Source organism: Dromaius novaehollandiae, chromosome 7 (assembly GCF_036370855.1).
Source record: "Dromaius novaehollandiae isolate bDroNov1 chromosome 7, bDroNov1.hap1, whole genome shotgun sequence".
NCBI classification, from domain to species: Eukaryota; Metazoa; Chordata; class Aves; order Casuariiformes; family Dromaiidae; genus Dromaius; species Dromaius novaehollandiae.
Window position 1 is genome coordinate 39,797,432 of NC_088104.1, and position 25,214 is coordinate 39,822,645.

General features: G+C 41.5%; 2 protein-coding genes across 5 annotated transcripts in view; both read left to right on the forward strand.

The window, feature by feature from the left end:
* The window catches only part of PTH2R (parathyroid hormone 2 receptor), a 124,201-nt gene extending 112,039 nt beyond the window's left edge, over window positions 1-12,162 (forward strand). For all 4 annotated transcript variants that reach the window (XM_064515322.1, XM_026116404.2, XM_026116319.2 and 1 more), the window contains 5 exons: window positions 3,969-4,035; window positions 5,384-5,478; window positions 7,153-7,291; window positions 8,849-8,890; window positions 9,671-12,162. In XM_064515322.1, coding sequence (XP_064371392.1) covers window positions 3,969-4,035; window positions 5,384-5,478; window positions 7,153-7,291; window positions 8,849-8,890; window positions 9,671-10,048 — 721 coding nt within the window. In that variant the 3' untranslated portion in view covers window positions 10,049-12,162. The remainder of the gene's footprint in view (window positions 1-3,968; window positions 4,036-5,383; window positions 5,479-7,152; window positions 7,292-8,848; window positions 8,891-9,670) is intronic.
* A 348-nt stretch (window positions 12,163-12,510) lies between these two features.
* The window catches only part of MAP2 (microtubule associated protein 2), a 273,633-nt gene continuing 260,929 nt past the window's right edge, over window positions 12,511-25,214 (forward strand). Inside the window, exon 1 of the mRNA XM_064515289.1 lies at window positions 12,511-16,303. The gene's annotated coding sequence lies outside the window, so the exon portion shown is untranslated. The remainder of the gene's footprint in view (window positions 16,304-25,214) is intronic.

Below are 25,214 nucleotides of genomic sequence, written 5' to 3' on the forward strand. Positions count from 1 at the left end.
AAAAGTAAAATAAGCCATTCTATGAACAGTGGGGACAAACTGGCTTTGGCAGTGCCTCTGTGACTGAGCTATGTGCTCTCTGATAATCTAATGAGGACTGAGCTAACATCACCCCTCTCCCAGAGCATAGTTGCTCTGAGGGTCTCTCTTGTCTAGCAACCTGCTTTCAGAAAACATGAAGAAAACATAGCATCCTGGAGCCTTTTACACTTCCATTTCAGCTTCACTAGAACTGGCCAAAGAATTAGAGCTTATTAGTGGAGATTGCGAGAAACACAGGCATAGCTTGATCACATCAGTCTTGTTTTTTGAGCAACTAATGCTTTAAAAAGTCTGGGAAATTTCAGACCTTTGCGTTGTAGTGAGAGCTGTTGCACTTGACAACTGTAGTAACAAGACTGTAAAATATGAGGAGGCAAATGAAAAATCTCATAGACCAAGGAAAGACAAAGACATCTCTTAGGAGAAATAAAGGACATCTGCTTTTATGTTCTGATCTGTATGAAGCTTTGAAGTACATATCATGTGATGAAAAGTACCTGTTAACTTTTACAGGATGCAGTAATGGAAACTTACCTTCACTCCTGACTCATAGCCAGGTGTCAGTCACCATTTTGATGTGACATTGGTGAAAGCAATGCCTTTAAAACTTGAGTCACATCCACATATCAGAGGGAGAACTCTAACAGTGCCAAAGACCTGAGCCTACAGCCCTAATTAGGGACAGATTTGTGCTTCTAGACAAGCGTATATAACTTTCACAGAGCTGTGTAATCCTGTGTGGAAAGGCAATGCGTTGAGTTCAACATCTCTTCCCTCTAGCAGAACACTAGCAAAATGCATCTAATGTGTCCTTGCATAATCTGTGTCTTGCCATGCTGCTTTCTAGCATTAATGTGAGAGCATCTCACCTTTATCAAAATTGGGATTACATTTAAAAACTTGGCTATCTCTATTTCCAAAAGTTTCAATGTGTGATGCAGCTGAAAATAAAGAATGCTTGACAGTGCAGATGCTGTCTACTTTGATTGTTAAAACAGACCATAAACCAAAGCACCAGGTTTTCTGTAAATTCACTTGGCTTGGAGCAAGGGTCACTGATAAGTGAAATATAAGGGACTTTATGTTGCTCTTTGACAGGGAGCTGTGTGTGTTTTCTCTGAAGAGTTAGCATGGTTGCTTTATACTGCTTGCATGTTGCAGAGGCTTTTTTTCCCTCAAGACTTGCTAGACCTAGTTTGATTATCTTTTTACCCATTTTTTTCCTTGTGCTCAGATGTTGGATAACAGTTGGTAAGTGTTGCAACATAATTGGGCAAATACTGGAAAAATGGTACCATCTTCAGGCAACCTGCTGTAGCTTGTAGTTTTAATACAGAGAGGGATTGATCCTGATTTGTGATGTTGGTGTATATACAGAATCACTGCACTAAAAAGTACATCTCTATGTCCATCTCAATGTAGCATGAGACAGCTGAAGTTTTTAATGCACAGGATGTGCTTCCTCTTCTCAGCTGATAAATTATCCCATGAGGTTTTTCCACCTGGCAAGATTGGGCCCAGTATAAGACATAATCTGTGGTGAGATCATTTAGATAACAGTGCTGCTGTGTTCCACTGGGCCCTACATCAGCTGCCTTGTCAATAAGAGGTACTGAAGCTTGACTAAGATTTTTGGGCACAAAGCCTGAAGTTTAAAGAGCTATGTTAAGTAAGGTCAGACTGAGCAATCTACAGCGCTATAGCGTGTACTTCTAAACTTGCTACAGTCATGACAAAGAAAACCTTTTTTTGTGGTAGCTAGAGCACTAAGAAAAGCCAATTGCAACTGTTAGTTTTGTTGCATAAACCAGTTTATGCTCAGATAACTTTACATGCACAATCTGTGGACGTTTTACAAATTGGACAACAGAATGTGGCTGTTTCAGAGAATCCAAGTGTTAGGTTGGCAATCCCGAAGATTAAAAGTTGTCAATTAAATGTGGTTCATGGACCAAAACACTTAAAGGCCTCTTTTGCTGGAGCAATGTTTGTTAATTCATATCAAAAATAACTGTTCCAAAAAGGTGTTTTTCTGCGAAGATTTAAAGGAAGTCAGAAGACTGTTCTGCTGGCAGTTACAGGGTAGTCAGCTGTCAACTTGAGCCTGGATGGATGTCACCCACTTCTCCATGTTGCTTATTCAATTGCAATCAAAACCAAACGACTTTGAGGGGCAGTAAGCCATCAAACTTCCTGCTCAGTGAATGACTCTGCTCTCTAGGGAATCCAGCCTGGCGCCTTTAAAGAGAATTGCATCCTTTTGAAATAAAGAATGTGGAAGTACAGCTGTATTTAAGGAAAGAACATTGATGTTTAAAGCCCCGTTTTCAGAAATGAAGTTTTAAATATGGAATCCCTTTTGGAGGCAGGAGGGTGTGCTTTGATTTTTTTTGTTTTGTTTTGTTTACACACACACACACACACACACACACACACACACACACACACACACGCTTTATAAGCTGATGACTAAAACATGAGCTCATTCTCAGCCAGGCTTTTTCTTTAAGTCAGGAGACAGACACCAGCTGAAGATGCTTTTTTCCACTGCTGAACATAATTCCTTTTCTGGAACTGCCCTGCTGTTTGATGCTTTCCAGGGATTACTTGGCAGCCTCCCTGCTGAGGCTCAGAGCTGTGGTCTTATCAGCACAAGCTGCTGTGAAGCATTTACCATCTTTTCCCATTGAAAAGGAGCTAAGGAAATACTCTAGTCTCTGCTAGTTTTTAATGTCTGATTTTCCTCTCAGTGCTGCATCTTTTTGTGCAGTACAGGTTCATAGGAAAGCAACATCTTATGCAGTAGTTTGAAACATAGTGCCCTGTAGTAATCCACTGATACTTTCCTGTTTTTTGCCATGTGCATGAGTACATGTCACTGTCTTGCCAGTGACAGCAAAAAAACCTCCAAGGCTAGATGGAGAGGGCAGAGGTGCAGGGGAAAAAAATGGAGGATTGTCTCTTGGGGATCTAGCATGAGAAAACAATCCCGATGTTGCATATACTCCTGAACACTGAAGAGCTGTGTTGCAGGAGCAGAGCCAATAGGGTATCCTCCCTTCTTCAAGTGAGTTTGGTCTGAGCTCAGTTTCCCCCTCTTGCCCTTGAATGCAGTGATGTTTAGCAGCAAACGTTCATTAAGTTTGCCGATCTTACAGCTTGCATTCAACTGCACAGCAGTATGACAAGCAAGTGCATAGCAAATAGTCATGTCATGCCTCTTGTCAGAATGTTTGCTGATTCAGGTCTGATTTGTGTTTAAAGTGGTTGTGGAGAAGGTCTGTGCTCAAAAACAGTCTTTCCTCAGTGAACTGCACAGCAAATAAAGATTGTGTCACTTGAGTGTGTCTTTTTTGGGAATGTTAAAGAGACAAACTCTTATTTCCTTGTTGTTTATCAGAAACTGTCAAAACTAGGCATGGTTGTCTAATACAGTATTTCTCGTTTTCCCTCTGTTTCTTTTAGTTACCAACTTAATAGCTTTTTTTCCCCCTGTGGCTTGTGGTTGAAGACTGACTCTGAGAGAAGGTGTTTTCCTGTTTTTTTGTTTTGTTTTGTTTTTTTCTGTTTCAAAAATAACCTTTACATTTATGTGCCGACAGTGGAGAACTAAGTTTTCCAGTGGGGCTTGATTCTGTTGTGGGATACAGGTAGATTACTTTTGCTTTAGAAATCTTTGAGAACGCCAGCAAGGGATGACGCCAGCAAAAAGGAATTGCCTGTCTTGGTGCAAGACATTTGTTTTGTTTTCTAAAGCTGATAATGAAAGAGCTTATTCTTCCTGAGATTTTTGGCTAACCAAACTGAGAAGCACACTATTTCACATGATTTCCATAATGAGCAAGGCCTATTTGTGGCCAAGCTTTAGAATAATAATTTGCTTATTTGTGTCGTCAATAACTCTTAGGTTTCTTTTGCAATTGTAGGTGCTGGGAGCTAAGTGCTGGAGAGATCAAATGGATTTATCAAGCACCAATTTTAGCAGCTATTGGGGTAGGTTTTATACATGTCTCTTGATGTTTTTTGAAGTTTCTTGGCTTTGTTAAGGGGTTCCTTTCTTACTTTAGAACTAAGGGAGATGAGTTTTGTGAGGAAATGATGGGACCATATTCTGAGGTACCTGAAGAGGTGCACTTGGAAGTAAGGTGATGTCATTTGTTGCATCCAAATTATGGACTAGCCTGCCCACGTTCTTTATCAGTTTGTTGCACCCAGATTACAGAATAGGTCACTTGAATTCCCTGTGTTTTTTTTAATACTCAAAATCTTGCTGTGAGCAAAAAGGAATGCACCACATATGTAAAGCTGAGAACTATTTTAAGTGAAGTCTTAAGAATCTAACCAAAGATTTATTATTAGGCCAATTCCAATAATCTTTTGGTTCAAATTCTGTACAACTTAAACCTTCTAGTATCCACACCTCTTTCTTAAGCTCACCTTCCTGTGGTTGATAGCTGCAGTGTTTGTTTTTGTGCATGTGCATGTGTGTGTGTGGAGGGCACTTATGGTGAGTTGTCAGCATTCTGAGTCCTTTGCTGGAGGGAGTATGGTGACTTCTTCCTCTTAACTGTAGGATCTGCTTGGGGTCACTTTTAGATGTTTGCTAATACGCTGTACATTTGGCTCTTTCTTCATTGATCTGCAAGTCCACATTATATCCAAATTTATTGTATATGGTGTGATTTGTTCTTGTAGTGTGTGTTGAATGCTCTTATCACAACAAAGTTCTCACTAGAGATAGATGAGTTGATTACTAGAGTGTGATGTGACACAGTGAAGTGGGGTAGTGGTTTGAAACACACATACTGAATTTGTGTGGTATATTAATGCAGAATTACATGTCAAAGGAGTCTTGTAGGTAGGATCCACATGCTGTCTTGCTACAGTAGATGTGAAACAAACCTTTCCAGTATATCGTATTCCTCTGCACTTTTGCATCTGTTTACCACTGCAGAAATACTCATATCAGAATGGATTGTTAAGGGCTACACTATGGCTATAGTCAGAAAAAGAAATTTCCCTCTTCCTCCACACAGTTAAAATTTCCTTTGCAGAATAGCCTGGTGCAGGGATTTTAGGAATTTTATTGACAAGAGCTCACCTTGTATTTGAACATGAAGGCAGGCCTTATTTATTAGCCATTTCTGGCTGTTTGAGAGGAAAGGCATAAGTCTGAAGAAGCAACACAGCACAGGAATGGCCTCTTTCAGCTTGTAAGTGCCTGTTCTTTGAGTTTGCTGTTCTGCAGAGTATCTTCTGTATGCTGAAGTTTGCAAAAATATTGGCAAGATAACTAAATGTGGTTTGTTTCTTCTCTCTGCAATTTTTTTTTGTTTTATAGCTGAACTTCATTTTGTTCCTGAATACTGTACGGGTTCTGGCAACTAAAATTTGGGAGACACATGCTGTTGGCTGTGACACAAGAAAGCAGTACAGGTACATCCTCTGGACAGGATTTTAAATACTAGGCCTCCGGTAGTTCTGGGTAAAAACTTCAATATAGGGTGAGTCATGCAGAAGTCTTCATAAAGGGCGAATCAACTTTGTGGTCTAAATACAGTTTCTGAGGAACTTCAGGGTTAACTGGCCACTGTGCTGTAAGGTCTGAAGAGCAAAATCTTATCGTCGTTGTTGCTGTAGAGGTTGTGGTATTTCTCGCACTAGTCCTGTTCTATCAGCTGCTTAGAACTTTGGGTGTTTCTAAAGCTAAACTAAACCAATTTTAAGACTATACCCACACAAACTCTTGTATGTTTCTTGCAGAAATATGCTTTCAACAATTTGTTCCTCCCTCATGAAAGCTAACAGCATCTCTCTGGATACAAGTCATTATGTAAAGCTTACCTCTTTCACATACCCAACAGAAATGATATGTCTTACTGATAAATACACCTTCTGATATATATATTGAGGGAATCGACATGGTGGTCCAGTTGAGATGCTGATACTTGACTTTTTGATTCTTCTGACACCAAATTTGTAACTGCTTCAACCAAGTTTTCATCAGAATTTAAGAATGTACTTTAACAGAATGCTGGGAGAAAATTCTGTACTGAGGAATAGAGTAAATAGATGGGGAGCCATGTTCACAAGCTATTATGTGTTAGGCAAGGAAGTTTGCCAGCCACAGGAGGGACTAGACACTGCTGTTTTGAAGAGATAGTGGTAGGCACGTTTTACTGAGAGGTTTTGAGATCTGCAAGGTTTTGAGGTTTTGAATCTGGTCTCTGCATATCCCAAACCATCTTTGGTATGCAGTGTGGTCATACTCCACAAGATAACTTTCTTTGCAAAGGGTTGCATTTTCCATTCTTTGTAATCTCTCTGCTAATTTTTAATACCCCTCTGAAGAGGCTATTCATCAAGCTATATCCAGAACATGTCTGCATATAGTCTTCACCTTGCTTGGAAGCAAATGAAGTAGATGGTTTGTGATTTTAACTTCAGGAATTTCAAAGCCTCTTCCTCGTTCAAGTTCTTATGCTCTTTAGTTGATTTCATTTACTGTTTCCCTGCTGACATTTTTTCCTCTGGAAACTGAAACCCTTAGTTACAGGTTGGTATGTTTATTTCCATTTAATTTGAACAGAATCAACTCTCAGTCCACTGATTCAAGGTTATTTTCTGTGATAGGCGCTCTATCAGTATTCTCACTATTTATTAAAGCTAATATTCTGTTTCCTTTAACTAAATCCTCCTGAAACTCATGAGCTTGTAGACCTTTCAAAACAAGAGAACTATTGATCTTTCGAGATAAAGTGTAGATGTCCCCACAGGTCTAATATACTAGTGATGCATTTGTCTGCTTCTGCACAAGAATCCTTAACTTCTGAATAGTTACTTAGGGATTACCAGCTAATGTAGACGGAGCTTGAGCTGAGGTATGTTTAGAGAACAGAAGCAGATCTAAATCTTCATGCTTTGTTTTAGATGTGTTGTCTCTTTACAAAAATATTTTTTGCATTGGGAAAATGACTGGCTGCAAGTATGCTAAGAGGTCAGTATGCTGAGAGTGGAGGCGGATAGGAAGAGACTTAGCTTAAATACGTGGTTTCCTGGGGGCAGCCCCTCCTTAAGCACGTAGAAAAAGGACTGTTACCTTTCTTGCAGGAAGCTAGCAAAATCCACCTTGGTTCTCATCCTGGTCTTCGGTGTACACTATATTGTCTTTGTGTGCCTACCACATACGTTCACTGGGCTTGCATGGGAGATCCGCATGCACTGTGAGCTCTTCTTCAACTCCTTCCAGGTATGCAAGGCAGCAGTGGACTATATTATCCACCAGGTGTTCTTTCTATTCTGCTCTGGGCCCTGCTCCTCTGCAAGAATTCACAGCCCTCTGTGCTATAATGCTTCTGTCAGCAGTGTTGCCACCTATTTTTCTCAACCTTGGGAGCAGCAAGAAACTCTGGTTATTTTATCTTTGCTCAAGGGGGAAGAGAAACATGCTGTCTTTGTAGGCAGTTTGCCACAAACAGAATTATGGTTTGTTACTGTGTGGCTTTTTGGGGGTTTTTTTGGTTTTTTTGTTTTTTTTAGGGATACATAATTAGCATGTGGTGATACCTTGTTAGTATACTGACCTAATTAAATGAGCTATGCTTTGGAAATGCCCTGATTTGAATCTGTTCTTAGAAATGTGCGTTGTTATTTTTATGGTGTCTCTAACCCGTGCAAGTCTGGTGTAGATGGGGGGGGGGGGGGGGGGGGACATTTGACTCAAATTGTTTGCTCTGCTTTGTGCAGCAAATTGGACCAAGTATAACATTTGCAATCAGATATATTGAGTCTCGCTCCCTTGTATGTTCTTTTAAAGTCCAAACTCAATACCATATCCGACTTTTTTTTTTTTTTTTTTTTTAATGGCATGCTTTAAGATGGGAGTCTCCCCATTTGCCCCTGAGAATTTCACTTACAGCAAGTAAATGATATTTATGGACAGGTTTAAGTATTGAACATGTGACTTTGCATTCTTCTCTGGTAAGGGTCTTTGTTTATTTCTCGAGTAGATGATGGCTCCTGGCTATGCTTAGGAAATATGAACATTTCTGAAGTATTTTTACACAGTCAAAGAATGTTAGAATGTAGCAGTTAGCTATGCCTACTGATTAAGTTTCAAGTCTATAAATTACAAGAATTCCTTAAGGATGAAGGAAGTTGCGGCAGGCACATCTCAGGCACATCTCTGGAAGGACCTCCAGGGAGAAAGTGGATGCATCAGGAGAAGCCTATCCTCAGTGCTTGTTATCTGAGAGAGACAAAGAGGACAATGGGCAGTGCCTGCAGGCTGGTTCCCTGTAAGGTATAAACATTCAGTGCTTTTTAGATGAAAGAATCATAGGTCCTTACTAGAAATGAGACCCTTGCAAGGGCTTTCCACTTCAGACTGTGCCCCGACTCGATCTTTCCCTCCTGCTACCTGCTCAGAAAGCTCTAGTCGTTGTCACTTTCTGCTTGTGGTTGTTCCTAGGAGCCATGTGTCTCTCTCAGCTGTAGTGGGGGTTGGCAGTCTTGCAACGGCAGTGTAACAGACCGTTTTGCCCTGCCATATGAGTGTAGGTATGTCATTAGATGCTCAGCAAGAGCAGGGTATTGCTGCCAGTTGGCACGGTGGTGCTGCTGCCTCTCAAAGTAGCACGCTTACTAGCTTCTGGTCCTGCTGACCCTGGTGTTCTAACATACTTCTGTGGGTGCAGGTAAAATAACAGATTTAAAGACTTAAAGGAATTTGCAGATAAAACTAGGAGGCTTAGACTTGACACACCTTTGCATGTGACAGTTATATCTTCTCCTTTATTATTCTCAGGGTTTCTTCGTTTCTATCATCTACTGTTACTGCAATGGGGAGGTGAGTTTGGAACACAGCATAATTGGAGTGGACCTCAAAACCTAGAGCACTGAGAAGCAGTTCTAAGAAAATAAAGGGAAATGCGTGCAAGGTCCCTCTCGCTGTCTAAAGCTATACCTGGCATGGGAGCAGCCCCAGCCGGAATGAGGAGTTTAGGACTACCCAGTCCTGCTTTGGTATCACCTGTGTTCCAGAATGTGACTAGTAGATTGAGGGATGTGGAGGCATAGAGCTCACTTAACCTTCTTGTTAAATCTGCTTGGTTAAAAAGCAGCTACATCAATTTGTACCTGAAACTTTCATCAGGGATAGAGTAACTGTGGTACAATTAACGTTTTCTTTTGGATTTGGAACACTGTTGAAATAGCATTGTGCAGGAAGCAAAAAAAAAAAAAAAAACCACCTTCCATTCATCACTGTACAGAGCAACATGACACAGGGAAGAATGTCCGATCTGTCATGGGAGCATTAACAATTGGAGGAGAGGTTCTCCTTATTAGCTCCAGAACAGATTGCAGCAGTGCCAAATGAGGTACCATATGACATATTAAAGGGATTAGATCTAACCAATAACTGATGGCATGTCATTGGGTTTTAGGGTCTTGTAAATGGTTTTGTGACTAACAATACTCTGTTACAGATGGGATTTTTTTTTTTGTAGGCGGGGGGTCACTTATGCAAGGGCAGGGGGGTTTCAGGTTGATGTTCTGTGGGGAATGTTGTTCATAGCTTCTGCCTGTTTATGTGTACTTTTAGATCTGACTTTATTTCCCCTGGTAGGTTCAGACTGAGATCAAGAAGACTTGGACGAGGTGGAATCTGGCTGTTGACTGGAAGAAGACAGTACCATGTGGCAATTACAGATATGGCTCTGTTCACACCCACCTGACCCATAGCACCAGTAGCCAGTTGCAGATGGTGGCCAGCTCCCGTTTGCTCATTTCCAGCAAAGCCTCCAGAAATACCAGTAGGCAAAGTGAGCCACATGTGAATTTGCCTGGGTATGTTAGAAGCAATTCTGAGCAAGACTGTGTTCAGCATTGGGTTCACAAGGAAGGTGGAGAGAAAGAGCTGGATGATGCATCTCTGAAGGAGACTCTTATGCTTCAGAATATCACTACAGAGGGGAACAGAGGAGAAACGGAGGAAGGGCTGTGAATGCTCATAGCTGTTCATGGGTATGACTGACATAGCGCAGGGTGAATCATCTCATTGCATGGGATAAAAAGTACCAATCTGCTTTCTTGAGCTGGCTCTGTTGCCAGTGGTGCTCAGTTTACAGGAACTTCAGTTCTGCATACTGCTGTTGACTAAGCAGAATGGTTTCTAGATTGCAAGTGTTGAAAGCACAAATTGAATTCTTCTCTACAGGCTTTGTATACAATAGCACCAATTATTTTGATATTGGCATGTTCTTTATAGACCTACAATGCCTGTGTTTTACTTCAGTGTTGTACAACAGAGACATCTGACATTTTTAGTAAATGTTCTGGGGTCAAAGAACAGTGACTTCTGCATTTCTTTTGGAGGAGGAGCAGGACAGACCCTTTGGCGTGAATGTAACCAAAGAGATTGCTTGGAATTTGGGCTGTCAGCCCGGGATGCAGGTTTTCCATCCATTTCTTGTGAACTCTGATCTCAAGCTTGGAATCATTGGATTTGTTCTAACTAAGAATTGTTTGACCAATGCTGCTGTTTAAGTTCTGTAGCTCTCTCTTCGCGAAAATGCCAGTGGGTGTTTATTGCACATTTGTGAAAACACCACGCTATGAGGCTGGTCTCTGCAGGCTTCTCTGGGCAGTGGCAGGAAGGAGGGTTCACAGTGAATTGAGGGCTGGAGCTGAACTGTCCCCTGGAGGAGTGTAGCCCTCTCCATTGGCTACAGAAGTAGCTTACACAAACAAGCCTCCTATGGTAGGTAGTGTAAATACTCCCTGCATCCAAGGTGCTAAGTGCCCTGAATTTTCTTAGCGCACAGTCCCTAGTATAGTCGGTGAACTCTGTGGTGAATTGGGAATGTGTGGGAATGCTAGAGAAATGTAGGGACCTTCCATGACCTCCAGCAGTGCTTTTTGAGGGCTTACTTCAAGTAAAGTCTACTTCATGCTGTAGTGAAGAAATACCTCCTGCCACAGGCTGCCATCTGAAGGGTCTCTACGCTGGACAGCAAATGTTTATGCCTAGTAAATCAGTTACGTGTTGGCCAACGTTGTGATCTATGAGTTTCTACTACATAGAGCTAGCAGTGTTCCACTGCCAAAAACCAGAACAGGGGATGATACCAAGGTCCTTGTCAGCTTCTTGACTGCTGTTGGCCAAGCCTGTGGACAGAGATAAAATTCATTCAGTGGCACAGAAGAGCATCTGTGGGTTTGTTAGTGATGGAGTTCTCCATCGAGAGTTGGGTCTTCCAGGGATAACTGTGGATTTCAGGGTTTTCCAGTTGCTTCCTTCTGGGCTACCTGTTCTGCCCAGCTTATTTGCTGAGGTGTTTTTTTTTTTCTTTCAGGATGCCCTCTAACAACCTGTGGTGTCAGGTGGAAAAGCAGTATGTAAGTTCAGAGATGATCAAGCATAGAGACAAAGTGTGAGAATGTGGAAAGCTATATGAGATGAGGCTCAGCAAGCCTAGCATACTGTTTTTGACAGTAGCCAGTATTAGAGAGCAAGGGAAGGGCTATGAGAAACCCCAGGTTTGGAGTAATTCTTCCATTTATACACCATCCCAGGTTTATGATGGATGATCTGTTTTGATCTGGTTGGAGCCAAAGTGAAATGTTCAGTAGTCACTGGAGGATTTGTCCTCTGCAGGTTTGTTTGGTCCTCTTTTTGACCCCTTGATTTTAATCAGGTAGCTACAATCTCCCCACCTTCCATCCTGTTTTAAAGCCAGGACACCAGGGTAAGTACATTTTGAAGAGGAACTGGAACATCTGGAAGAGAGGTGTAGTGAAATGGGGGAGAGTGACATCTGGCAAGGTTCCCTGGAGTTGTTTTCACAGCCAAATATTCACAGAGGAGTTTTGAATCATAACAGCTGGAAATTGTCAGTGTGTTGTAAAATTACTACATCATTTTGCAAAGCTTGAAAGGTGGTCAATGACTGTGGGAAAACTATTTGGACAATGGAATCCCTTGCTGATTTGAACCTAAAAAATTGAGTTAAATATCTAAAGATGCTGTGAATTTGGTGTATGTTGAAAACACTAGCATGAGCTACAGCTTGTTTCATCTCTTGAGGCATTAAAAAAAACAAAACCTGTTGTTTTCGACATACTCTTCATTAATTGCATATTTAGTTCTCTCAAGGAAGTATTCTTGGCTTCCACAGCAGTTATCTTTCCTGTCTTGTTTCTGCACAGGAGACATAGCTTCATATCTCTACGAAGTGAAATAGAGTTGATGATGTCAAGTAGTAAATGACTTCAGGAGCCAATTACACTGATTTGCTTGCTGTCATTGATGTGTTTTATTGGGAGGATTTGTTCATTCACACAAGATGTTAAGTCTCCTTTTTTTTTTTTTTCTTGTTGCCGTTTAGTTATATTTTTGGCAAGGTACTTGTGCTTTCTGCCTCTGTGGGGTCTAGCAAATCTCTTTCCAGAGATCGTGAACCATCTGTTCCCCCCCCCCCCCCCCCAGGGTATTGAATCTCCTCCTGTCTAGAGAAAGAATGAGGTGTCATGACAAGAGAGATGGAAGAACAGTTGCATCAACTATGATGCTAACTAGCTCAAATCTTCGTAGAGGCATCTAAAAAGCATTGTATGTCAGGTGCAATACTTCTCTAACTTGCAGCAGAGAGTTTAAATGAGCACAATTTCCCTAAGAATACTCTTCCATTTGTTATAAAATTTATTCTAGGTTTGAGATTTTGCAGTGTTTGATTTAGTGCTGAACATTAGATGTTCTGTAGAGTGCTAGAGTTAGAGGATTTCACTGACATCAGTAAGCTTTGGATCTGGCTCTTCTGCTGCCCCAGTGTTAAATGCACTTCATCCTGCGCCTGCTTTCCACATTTTCCGTTTTTGCTGCTTTCCCTGTTTTCAGCACACAATGTTGATTGGTCATTGTGTTCAAATGCTGCTCCTGTGTAGTGTGATACGTCGGATAATACCATCTTTCTCTCTTGGACAGAATCATGTAGGAAGATGTGACTTTCCTTAAACATCTGCAGTTTTGAATGTGAAAGGGGAAGAAATTCCATCTCTGCTTGTGGTCACAAAGCAAACAAAGTCTGATCCTGAAATTTCATGTTTGGGGGAGGAAAGGGAAAACATCTGTACAGTGAACAAAGGTGTTCTGACTCCAGAAATTGTCATTAAGGGGTTTAGGTTTTGTCTTTCTATGAACAAGCAAAAAATGCTTTGTGTTGCTCATATATGTCCTCACAGAGAATGCCTCATGCCCAGCTGTGGCTTGTTAGAACTCCCCTGTGAGAAGTTTCAGTCAGCTCTGTGTGCCTGATTAAAGGATCCTCCCATTTCTAATGAACTAATGTGCATATTTTGTACCATGACTGTAGCCAACCTTTGCAGTGTTTTTTCATTTGCAGCATTTAACAAAGAACTTGGGTCTGACACGTGCACAAAACTGGCTGGGCATTTTCATAAGGTTTTCGGTGGAAAAAAATGGCTATTAATGAAGCCAAAGCTTTTCCTAAGAAGGATTTAGCTGAAAAAAATACTAAGATAAATTTTTTTCTACCTTTACAAATGTGAATTTTTTCAAAATTAAACTACCTTCCTGATCTGAAATGACAGACGTGGAATGAAATCTAAATTCTTTTTTAATTTCTTTAAAAACCTTGAAATTATTGGAACAATGTTTTAACTTGAGCAAAAATTTTGCAGATTCTACAGAGTTCATGGACACTTCTATGCGTTTAGTTTTATTATCCTAGTTTGAGAGGAAACGTTTTGACATGGAAAAAATCTCGAAACTGTGAAACCTGGCGTCCTGCTTAGCTCTAGAATTGAGCTCTGAAACAATCAGCATATGTTAAGTCTCCAAAAGTGAGGTAAGACTTTAGAGATTGTTTTCATTAGTAAATCTTTACAATACCCTAGAGAGAGATCAGTGCTGTTAGTGCCTTTCAGTAAAGTTAAGCACAAACAGAAATGTACTGATTTGACTAAATGCCTACACTAATTTAATCAATTAACCAGTGCCTACACCAACAAAACAAACTAGAGTTCATCTCCCATTCTGATACTAATAATTTTTCATCTAAAATAATCCAGAACCAATGTTAAATGTAGAAATGTGTATGTTCCTGTCAGGGTAAGTTAACAGCACCCATTATCATGTATATGATTAATATGTACATATGTTTTTGTATATGCACAACTGCTAAAACAGGTGTGTGACAGGGGTTAAATAGTTCTTCAGAACTAAAGCTAAATGAGCTTTGGATAATGACATGAGATTGAGATCCAACACCCCCCCACGCACACACATGGTTAATGGTAAGCCCAAGTTCTAAATCACCTTCATAATTTGAGAGTGAGTTTATTTTGCTGTTATGATCTTAAGAGCCTGTTAAAGCAAAGTATTTGTTCTCACTGTCTTGGAACAAAAGCTGGTTGCTCAACCAGGCACATCTGATTCTTGCTGCTTTAGTTCACAGGATCTAATCAGGTGAAAGTTGGTGGGCTCTTTCTGCATCTCCCATTCTCAGCAGAAATGTCAGCTGATTTCTGATAACTGAAGACTTCTGATTGCCTTTCCTCTGCTAGCGGCATCAGTCTCTATTTTTAAGAACTGATTTATGTGGTAGTTCAGCTTTGTCATTCCCTTTTTTCAAACTAAGCACACTTGCTTCTGAACTTTCTGGGAGAGATTATTATGGGACCTCTCAGTGCAGTTATCAAGCTCTTCTGATAATTTTTTTTTCTAACCTATATTTTCTTAATATGAAGTTCCTACCTGTCTTACATATGAAGAAGCTGTCCTTTCCCTCCAGAAAGGACATCTCAAAAGCAACCAGCATGACACCAAAAGTTGTGACATGCTTTACCTGGGCCATGATTAACTTCATCCAATGACAGTGTAATATCAAGCTGATACAATCGGTGCTAGATGCAGCTTTCCTGTTTCTCCCACTAGCTTCAAACTGATTGAAGCTACTGTGTGCTTAGCTGATTTGGGAGACAGCCATACTAATGGCTATGTAAAGATCCCCCCCACCTTTTTCTTTTTCTTTTCTTTTTTTTTTTTTACCTTCTCTGTGGAATGTGTTGTGCTCTCTGCAGGTAAATTTTGTACAGCTAGGGCTGTGCAGCTGCATATTGAAGGCATATATAATGTTCTGGCTGTTATGTACTTAGTCATCAGTACAAGCTGGTATGTGCTGCATTCTCAGCATTAGTTCCAAAAACTTGGTTGCTACAGGGCTCTCAGATGGCAGTTTTCTTAGCTGATTTCTGTGTAACAAGAACCATCACTAACCAGTTCCTTCATAGTACATTGTTTCTCAAATGACTTTCAAGTCAGCAATGGTTTTGTGTGTGTCCATTAATGCGTCTGAGTGCCATGAATAATTTGGTCTGTTCTTGAGCAGTGAATAAGATATTGATTCTCAGCCTATTTGGGTAACTGCCAACTCTCAGGTTATCCTCAAATTACATTTTATTTGATTCTGCATATCAGCTACATATCACTTCCAGGCTTCAGAGATCGCTAGTTGCCTGCAAACCACTACATAGGAGCAACTGTGCAGGTCTCCTGGTACTGGCTGCTGTCAGTACATTGATACTGGGCCTTGGGGCCCTGGTTACCCGATGCCCTGTATTGCTGTGTTTAACCTGTCCCTGAACCACGTCCGCACAGAAAGCGTGTGCCTTGCGCATGCACTCGTGCCAATTAAAATGACGTATTTTCCACAGTAAGGGATAGTTTGGGTGAAAGTGAAACATGGGAGATACTTCAGCTGTTGCAGTATAGGCAAGCAGGAGTTGTGGTGTGAGGAGCCCCAGGGAGAAAGAACAAAGCTGGGGTGGTGGCAAGTTGTTGCAGTAAGTGCTGTTAGGAGATGACAGAACTGGCTTAACATGTAAATATACAAACTGAGTTGCAAAATCTCAGCTTAGTGCTGTCCTGAAGAAGCAGTTGCCTAGGCTTAGCAATTACAGCCTGACCTTTTAAGTGCTGAGGATGACTTGTATGGGAAAATTGCAAGTGTGTAAACAGAAGAATGTGAGAGGAGTACAAAAGCTGATTCATGGCAATTACCTTATTGGGAAGTTATTCTTACAGGAGGGTATGTTTTGACTGTCAGAAACAGAAGAACCCTGCCTTCAGCTCTGAGGATTTTGTGGTGCTTCACCTATAAAGCTAACAAAGAGAAGGTGGGAGGAGGATGAACAAAACACCACCACTGAGGTTTAAACAAAACCAATAAACTAAAAACAGGTAAGAGTTGACTGAAGTTGAAGTAGTAAATTGGAGGAAAGGGCAAGTTTAATGAAACGTGGGAAGACTGAGAGAAGCAGAACCATAAAGTAGTATACTGGAAGCTGTATAGGCCAAGATAATAGGGCCTGCCTTCTCTCCTAAAAAAGAAATCTTGAAGCTAAACTTGAGCTTAGCCCATTGAACAAAGAAGTATGTGTGAAACTTGGAGCCATTTATGCCAAGCTTTAGCGGGGGTGAGGCAGGAAGGGACGTACTAGCTCTAGTAAAGAACTGTGCATGTCTTCCAGCTCAAAAACTCCTCTTGGCAGTACTTACTGGCAAAAGCCCCATTTATGCAACCTGGCCTTCATATTGCTCGTTTTCAAGTGTGTGCACCCCAGTGTGTAAGTAGTCTTGTTACTGCTGGAAGGCAGACTAGCTAGGACAGGAGACAGTTGCTTTCCATAGGCCAAAGCTCAGGAGGCATATTAGCACAATCATCCTGTTCAGAGATGCCTTTCCCAGCGAAAAGCAAATGATGATAACACTTCAGTGTCAGAATTTGAATGAAAAATGAGTTAAGTGGGGATTTCAGCCTACCCTCAGACTGGGCTCCTCACTAGCTAAGCTGCAAACCTCCACTGATGAATCTTTGATGGCAACAGCCTGGGCACAGGGTGGGGTACCTTGTGCGTACCTGAGGACTGGGCTTATCACTTATGTCCTCTTTCATGTAATCTAGGTGGAGCGGGTACTGCTGGGACTGAAAAGATGGCACATTAGTTCAGGCCTTGAGAAACTGTCCTGAGCTCTGCTCTCCTCAAGCCCCTTGTCAACATGTGTAACCAGTAGACCAGTGCCTGAGAGCAGAGGTAAAGGAACTCTGCTTACCTCTTCTCAGCCTGTTCTCTCTGTCACGGCAGATGTGAGCAGGTGGTCAGATTCTGCTCTCAGGCCTGTGAAAGGCTAATATATTTATCAGAGGTCTTTATATTGTTCCCAATGCTATAATTAGTCTCACATTTGTATTAAATAAAATTTAACCCCACAGCACATCTGTGGGGAAAGTCTTCTTACCCTTCTTTTAGAGATAGAAATCTGAGATACAAAATAAAGTGGTTTGTCCTACATGGCAGAGTCTGTGGCAGAATGAGGAGAGCACTATGCTTTGCTCAGGTGATAGTCTGCATTTATAGTGATGGAGGGAAAGGCATATTTTGGCGACTGTATTAATTACACAGTGATAACACACCAGGGATGCTGGTGGGATGAGGTAAGGAGCAGAAATATGTGATTAAAGCTGTTAATTCCAAAGGTTGAGTTAACACCTACATGAATAGGGAGATGATGATACTGAGCTGATCTGTTTGGCTAGTTTGCTCCCAGCTGCAGTGCCTGCCTGCAGGGAGGTGCAGAAGACTGGTCCTTCCAGAGGAGCTCCCAGACCTCCCAGCAGCTTTTGCTCTTCTCTCTCATCACAGCAGAAGCAGTTAGCTGGGTGTGGTAGGCAGGAGGAAGTTAGACCAGCCTAAAATAATGCAAGAGGTATTGCAGAGCTGAAAGGCTTCCTGCATGGAAAGGATTTTAGATGACTCCAGGACTTTCAGATCAGAAGATATCTGCAGGAGGCCTTCCTGCCTGCTGTCATCTCTGAACAAAACAGTACTTGAAACTGCTATAGGAAAATAGAACGGAAGAGGAGATGTGTGTGACAAACTGCATGGTGAGATTTCTATGGAATGTTTGTTAGCTGCTTTTCTTTATGAAAGCTGAGAAGCCAAGTGTGTTTAGAAACACATTGGATACATGCAGATCAAGAAAAAGGAATCTGACTTGGAAACAAATGGAAAGAATACGCTTTTGTGGTAATTTAACTGTTAGGCTTACTCAGAACCTCAAAAGTCTGATCTCTTTGGACATGATGGGGCATTCTGTGCCTTAAGTTACCCTTGAGGAACTGCATGTTGGTCAGTACACCTTTGCTTTATATAACTTCTATCAAGGGTGGAAGTTGCCTGTTGTAAATCACCACAGCACACCTGATTTATTCCAGTCTGTTCTTACTGTTATGAATAAATGGCAAATGGATTAGACACATTTTCTGAAGTGCTGAGTAACCTCAGAGTTAATGCAACTGCAAATTTGTAAGACCAGATAGCCAAATAAACTATAAGACTTCAGAAATGCAGACACTTGTGAAAGTAGTTATGGAACATAGAGGTGTCAGATCTAGGGTTCAATGAACAGGTGTAGTTAAAGTCACCTTTCTTTTTAGGTGTGCATGAAATTGGAAGGGATCCCTTCTTCCAGGTTTCTGCTTTGGGAAAATATTTTTGATCTTTTCAGGGCCCAGAAGTTCACAGTTGATGCAGGACTGCTGAGGCCTCACAATCTGGCAGGAAAACTTAAGCTATTGCCATCTGAGATGCTGCTTTACCGTTTTGGGTAGGAGCTATGAATGACCACAGTCATCTATGAGGAGGTCAAGGGAAGAAAATTAATGCTGTTTCTTCTTGCTAGCTGCCAGAGGGAAAGGGTAGTCTAGAGCTGAGTTGTGCAGCTTTATGGGGTGCCAAGAAAGGAGAAGGATGACTTTGCTGCCATGGAAATGGCTTACGATGTTCTAAATCCCTCGTGTTGGAACGGAAGGGACTGAGAGCCAAATGGTCAAGCAGTGAGGTATGTGTTTAATAGCTAAATGCTGAGAATGGGATAAGGGAGGCTGGCAGCACGAGTATCAGCCCACGAGAGTATGCCATACCTAAGCTTGATCCTTTGCAAATGGTCTAGGCCATGACATTGGATTCTTGATGCATTGTCTGGGGAAAGTTAATCTAAGAAATATAAAATGTGCTGCTTGAGAAACTCATTTATTGAAGAAAGCTTGTCATAAGCAGGGAAGGTCCTGGATTGTACTAATGGCTCTCATCCAACCCCTGTGTAGCTAGACACTTCATAAGTGGGACAGAGGGTGGGTTCGATCTGATGTGCTGCTGTAAACTGTTCCCTATAAAAGGGTTGGTCCAAATAAGCAATATAAAGTAGGCAGCAGTGGGACAAGTTGAAGCTGTTTTTGATATATTAGAAGGTGAGAGAGAGGGGACATGATCTTTCCATTGTTACTTTACCCAGGTTAAAATGGGTTGGCCCTCTGTGAGAGCAGAGACTGTGGGATCATGCTTAGTGGGAGAAGAGGCACAGTAGATTTGGTCCTAGAGTAAATAAGCACAGGGAGGATCGAGCAATGGGTTGCAAGAGAGAGTTTTTCCTGGCATGGTGAATGAATGCCTTCTGTGTGCAGTGGCCTAATCTTGCTGTTCATCTAATGAAACGTTATAGAACAAACAGGCTGTTGCTTGCTAAATTTGTGAGTCTTTCACCCTTAGTTCTATGGACTTTGCATGAGATCACTTAAGCAGTGCTAATTTGAGCTGTCTCTGCTCGATTACAGCATGTTTTGTAAATGTTTTCCTGAAAAGTTTGGCTTTGCCCAGCTCTGACTTGACACTGCATGAAAACCCCATTTTCCTAGAGGAGGAGGTGGCAGCTGGTGCCGATTCTGAATGTCTGCATTGCTAAAATCACCTCTGTGAAGTGTATGATAAGAGCAGAAGCAGGCTTCTTGCTTCTAATTTAGAGAAAATTAAAAAGATTATAGGTGAAATACATGGGCAAAGACAAAGGAACTGTAAAATTTTTCTGCAAGGAAGCTCTATCATCTGCATTATAACTAGTATGTGGGCATGTTTGGGAGCAGAAAATATTATCATTCTCTAGTGTTTTGCAAAACCCAGGAAGTGTAACCAGCTCAAAAAGTACAGAAGTACACAAGAGTGCATTCCTTTTAATGTAATTGCATCTGGCAATTTTCCAGGGGTCCTTAACACCTAGTCCCCATACTATTGAGATATGATTCTAGGCAATGCTGGGAAATGCATTAATAGAACTGTAGAAATATTTGTGTTGTGTTCACTGTGCACTGTATAAGCACTAATACAACTTTCTGCAAGCAACTTGATTCTTCCCTTTTGAATCTATTGCTAATTTTCTTGGTATGTTTACAGAAAACAGTTTGTGCTTTCTGTTGGAAAACACTTCTTTTGCAATAGGCATCTACATAATGATATCATCTCTTCATCAACAGGTATAATTTTGAGATGCCCAAAGCCTGCTCATTTAGTGAGTTCTCAAGTTCAACGGTCAACGTAATCACAAAAGATGTCAGCTAACCCTGCATTAACTGCTGTGTGTTTCAGTGGGAAGTGCAGGAATAGGGAAGGCCTAAAGGAGTGAGAAATTACCAAGGTTTGTGGAGGAAATGGATTTGAACAGAAGTTTGGTGGCCCTCTATTTAGAGGGGTGGCGGGATGGATGACATCAGGCCAAGGAAAGGGAACAGATGGGAGATGAAAGGTATTAAAACAACTGGGGAGAGTGCAAACAGCAAATAGAGTGTAAAGAAATAGTGGAGTGACTGGCAAGGCAGAGAAAGGATTTTGTACAGGGAGAGAAAGGGTGGATGTAGCCAGGGTTGAAAACAGGGAAGACTTTTTTTTTTAGAATTCAGCTGTATGCAGGCTGACAGACTGTGACAGATTCAATGTGACTGGTTTTCCAGTCCCTTATACCCAGAGTACTGGAGCCACAGACTGAACTGGGACCAGATCTGCTTTGCATCCGTTATAGCTTGTAATATGCTGCCTGGGTGTTATACTGAATCTGAATGTAATTACAGCTCCAACAAAGCCATGTTTCTTCTGGAAAAATACCAGAACCATTTGGTATTGACTAGCCCTTAAGGAATTTAAAGCATAATAGGAGAAAACAGACCACTCATTATGCATACTTTGCGATGTCAAGGCAGAAATGCTTAATACATCTGGATTGCTGGGTACTCAGTGCCCATTCAGACAAGTGTGTGTACTGAGGGGGAGTCCTGGCAGAGCAGCAGTATGAGCCAAGTTATTGGTGTGATTCTGAGGTTAAAAGGATGTTTGCCAGCACTGAGTGTATGAATAGGAGATTAGCAATTACAGAGATGGCTCTTTGTGTATTTGCTTGTACTGGGTATACTGTGTGAAATATGAATGTCCCTGTTTCTAAAAGGATTCTGTAAATTTGAAACAGGGCTAGCTGAAATGATAAAATGATTTGAGAAGGGAAGAAACTGCCTAACAGAACTTGGAGAGAGCAATCTTTCACTGACTGAGAAGAACATCAAGGGGTGATCACACCACGATGCAGAAATATCCTGTTGAGTAGAGAGCTATGGTGCTCAAGGAGTCTTCATTATGATGGAGACAAGATATGATATGATACAAGAACTGAAGGCTGGGGGTTAAAGCTAGACCAGCTCAAATTTGTCTCCGAACTCTTATGCCAGATAAAATGCCCAGAAGCCCCCAAGGGTGAATAGCTGATGAAACACATTACCACAGGGAGTGAGTGTTTCTCCATCTCTTGACATTTTTTGATTCAGAGTGGGTGCCTTCCTGGAAATGTGCTTTAGCCACCTCAAGTACACTTGATACAGGGTAGCTGAGTAGGATGAGTTATGTGGCTTTTGAGATAAAGGATCTCATATCAGCTCAGTTATGGCACCTATCCAGTAACACCCCTGTGAATCTGATCACTTCATCAAGGCAAAGTGGTTGTGAACAACCTATAGGCAGAGATTAGCTTGTTAACTTGTTAGCCAACAGCTGCAAATGCTCACTGTTTTTCAGAGCATGTCTCTGGGAACAGTAATGGAGTAATTCAGGGGCCTAAGCATCAGTGTGTAAAACCTTCAAACTGGCACAAGGGTGTCCTGTCCTGCTTCCAGCTGCTGCTTCAGTGGGTGTGTTTTTTTCTCCCTAAATCCTGTGTCCTATCTGTCAGCCCCTGTGCATAAGTTTCAGAGATCCAGAGGCACCTACAGTGTCACTGAGCATCTGTTTTTAGGTACCTGAATTGTTCTGTGAATAACAGCACTCTATTATTTAGTAGTCCTTAGTACTACAATTGAATGAAACTGTCATAATTTGCACTTAGTTTTGCCAAGCTGAATACTCAGCAGTGGGCCAGTATCTACAGATAATTAAGAATGAACATGATTGAACTGAAGTCATTAACAGCACATCTGTGCTGCTTTGTCTTACAGTTAAGCAAGGTGCTTATAATGTGAATGGTCGGGAGGTTTTACAAGATGAGTGTAACTTAGCTAACACAAAAAAATTATTGCGCTGTTGTCTTTGCAGTTCCAAGCATGTTTCTAGGTTAAACACAGCTGTGTTCCAAATATAGCTGCATTTCTATATTGCAGCCTAAATCACTGGTGAACTCACAGATGGTGAGAACTTGAGATCTGCTAGTACATAAGCCTAAAAAGGTTGTAATGATCCTGTGAAGGCCATGATGTTTATTTGTTTCATGGTAGGTAGTGCAGACTTGTCAAGTGGCAGTGAGAATGTAGTTCAGCTGTGTATTACATACCTTTTTCTTGGTTTCTTTGCTCTGTCTAAAAATCTTGCCCTGCTTTTTCCCGTTGTGGGGGATGTGTGGAGAAAAAGACAATAGTTATGGTGGAAACATTAGCAGTAGTTCAGGGTGCAGTTCATGGATGTCAGTTTATGTATTAAAAAAAAAAAGTACACAACTTGAATGGTGGGTAGAGGAGCAAAAGCAGATTGAAACAACCAGGGAACACAGAGGTGTCAGGGTCTCTAACCAAGAAGTGATGTTCATGGCTGAACATAACTGTAAATGACTCCCCCACATCTCTAGCAAACAGTCATGATTCTCACCAGCAATTTGTGCCTCTCTTGACTGACTGCTCTATGCAGAGGACAACAGCTGATCAGCTCGTGGCTGGTGGTTCTCAAACCGCAGGCACTGAGTGATGATCCTGTGGGGAACACTGTTCCAATGCGTATCTTTCATTTTGCCAGTTAAAAATACAAGGGTGGTTTTTTTTGGTTTTTTTTTTGTTTTTTTTTTTTTTTTTAGACAATGAAAGATGCAGTAAGCTTGCAAAGCTGTGTTTCAGTTAGGAAAGGTGGGAACTAAGGGGGCAATTGTCAGTATTTGCTGTCCCTTTGCGCATACGCATTATAATACAATGTTTAACCTTACTTAACTGGTGGGAGTTGGGTTGATTTGACTTTTTTGAGCAATAGGCCAGGAATGAGTTTGTGGAGCAAGCACACTTACAGACCTTGCAACCCATTCATGGAGGACTCAAAGGGAAGAGATTAGATTAATCTAAATGCTATCTGCTGTGAAGAATTTTGCCTACTTCTATGTAGCCTAGATCCAGTAAGGCATGTAACCATTCACTTTAGTCTATCCATGCAAAGCCAGTTGGAGGCCATGTTAAGTACACTAATTTCCATGGAACATAAGTGTTGACCTGAAAAAGGATGCATTTCTTGGTCAAGTCCTTGATAATCTCTGTTTTCTGGAAGCTGACTGTCATGGACAGGCAGCCTTGTAGAAGAGAAGCAGGGTCTCAAATTACACACCAGTCCTCCTCTTTTTCCTGCTGTTCTGCTAGCAAGGCTGAAAGAACCAGTTCAGAGTATCATCATACCTAAGCAGAGAGCACTGGGGACTCCAAATGGTAGTTGTATACACCTCTCTTTGCAAAAAATTGGTAGGGAAATGAATTCCTCTCTTCCTGATGTGATTCTCTTGGATTAACTCCTGCACTGTGAAGAATGGCAAGGAATTGCCTTCTCCATGCAGGAGATGCATGCCTGGGAGCTGCACCTTCTGCAGTAATTCATCACTTACCAGGAAAGATTTACCTAACTGTACAAAAGGGAGTCAGCTGTTTTTCCTCCCTCTCTCTCAGAAGTCCTAAATGTCAGGGCCTCTGTATCCCAAGACTGTGACTCATGCATCTATGAAGGCTTATTCCCCAAATTCTAGACCTAAACTAGTATTTCATCCTGCACTGTGTATAGCAATATAACAGTGTTCCCTCTGCCCCATCCCATATGGTTTCTGCCATTTAGGATGCACATGGCCACTTCATGAGCAGTTGTGGTCGCCATTATATTATGTGCCTTTTGTGAAAGACTTCCTAGAAGCTCTTAACAGTTCTCAAAGCCTTTGGAACTTTTTTTTTTTTTTTTTTTTTTTTTTTTTAAATAGCATTTGGAGCTGTTTTTCCTCCCCAACACAGTTAGCATTTCTACCCACATCAGTTTCTGTTCTTTATACTTTCTCAAATTCAGTAAAACAAGCTTCTTTCAGAGGGCAGAGCAACAGCTTTTATTTGACCTGTGAACTTAAATGAGGAAATACAAATCCATTCAGGAAGCTTCCCTGGATGCTTAAGTTTTCTAATCACTGCTTGGCCCATACACAACTCAGAGCTGGAGTACAAATATTTTGAGAGTTAAGAGCTGATGGTGGGAGATTTAAGTGTCTCTGCCTGGAACAAGTGTGTTATTAAATATGGTTCAGATCCTGCTGGTTTAATACTGCAGTTAATGTCATAAAGCTAATATTCCCATTTTCATTCTGCAAGAAACTCTCTAGGAGCTCTCTGGCTTCACTGCTCAGTGCTGTGGGAAGGTGGGGTTGGTGGTTTACAGAGAGGAGGAGGAGTGGAAGCTTTCATAGCTCAGCTAGGAGATGAGGGCTCCTGCCATTGCTACACAGTCTGATCCTGAGGAAAAACTAAGAATGAGCTGCCCCATGGGCACCAGCCAGAATAATGAGTGTTCGAGTCCTGTGAGAGAAGGGACGGGCTGGCATTGCTGTTGTCTTTGGCCAGAGCGTTACTGTACTCCTAAGGCAGCTGCAGTGCTGGCACGCGTTCAGGAGCTGACCGAAGTCTCCGTGCCATGTAAAAGTCTGCTGAAAACCTGACCTGTGTCCTGTGCATGTTTTCCAGGCTTTGCTTTGGGCCAGCTCTAGTCTGCTCTTGTGGCCTAAACTC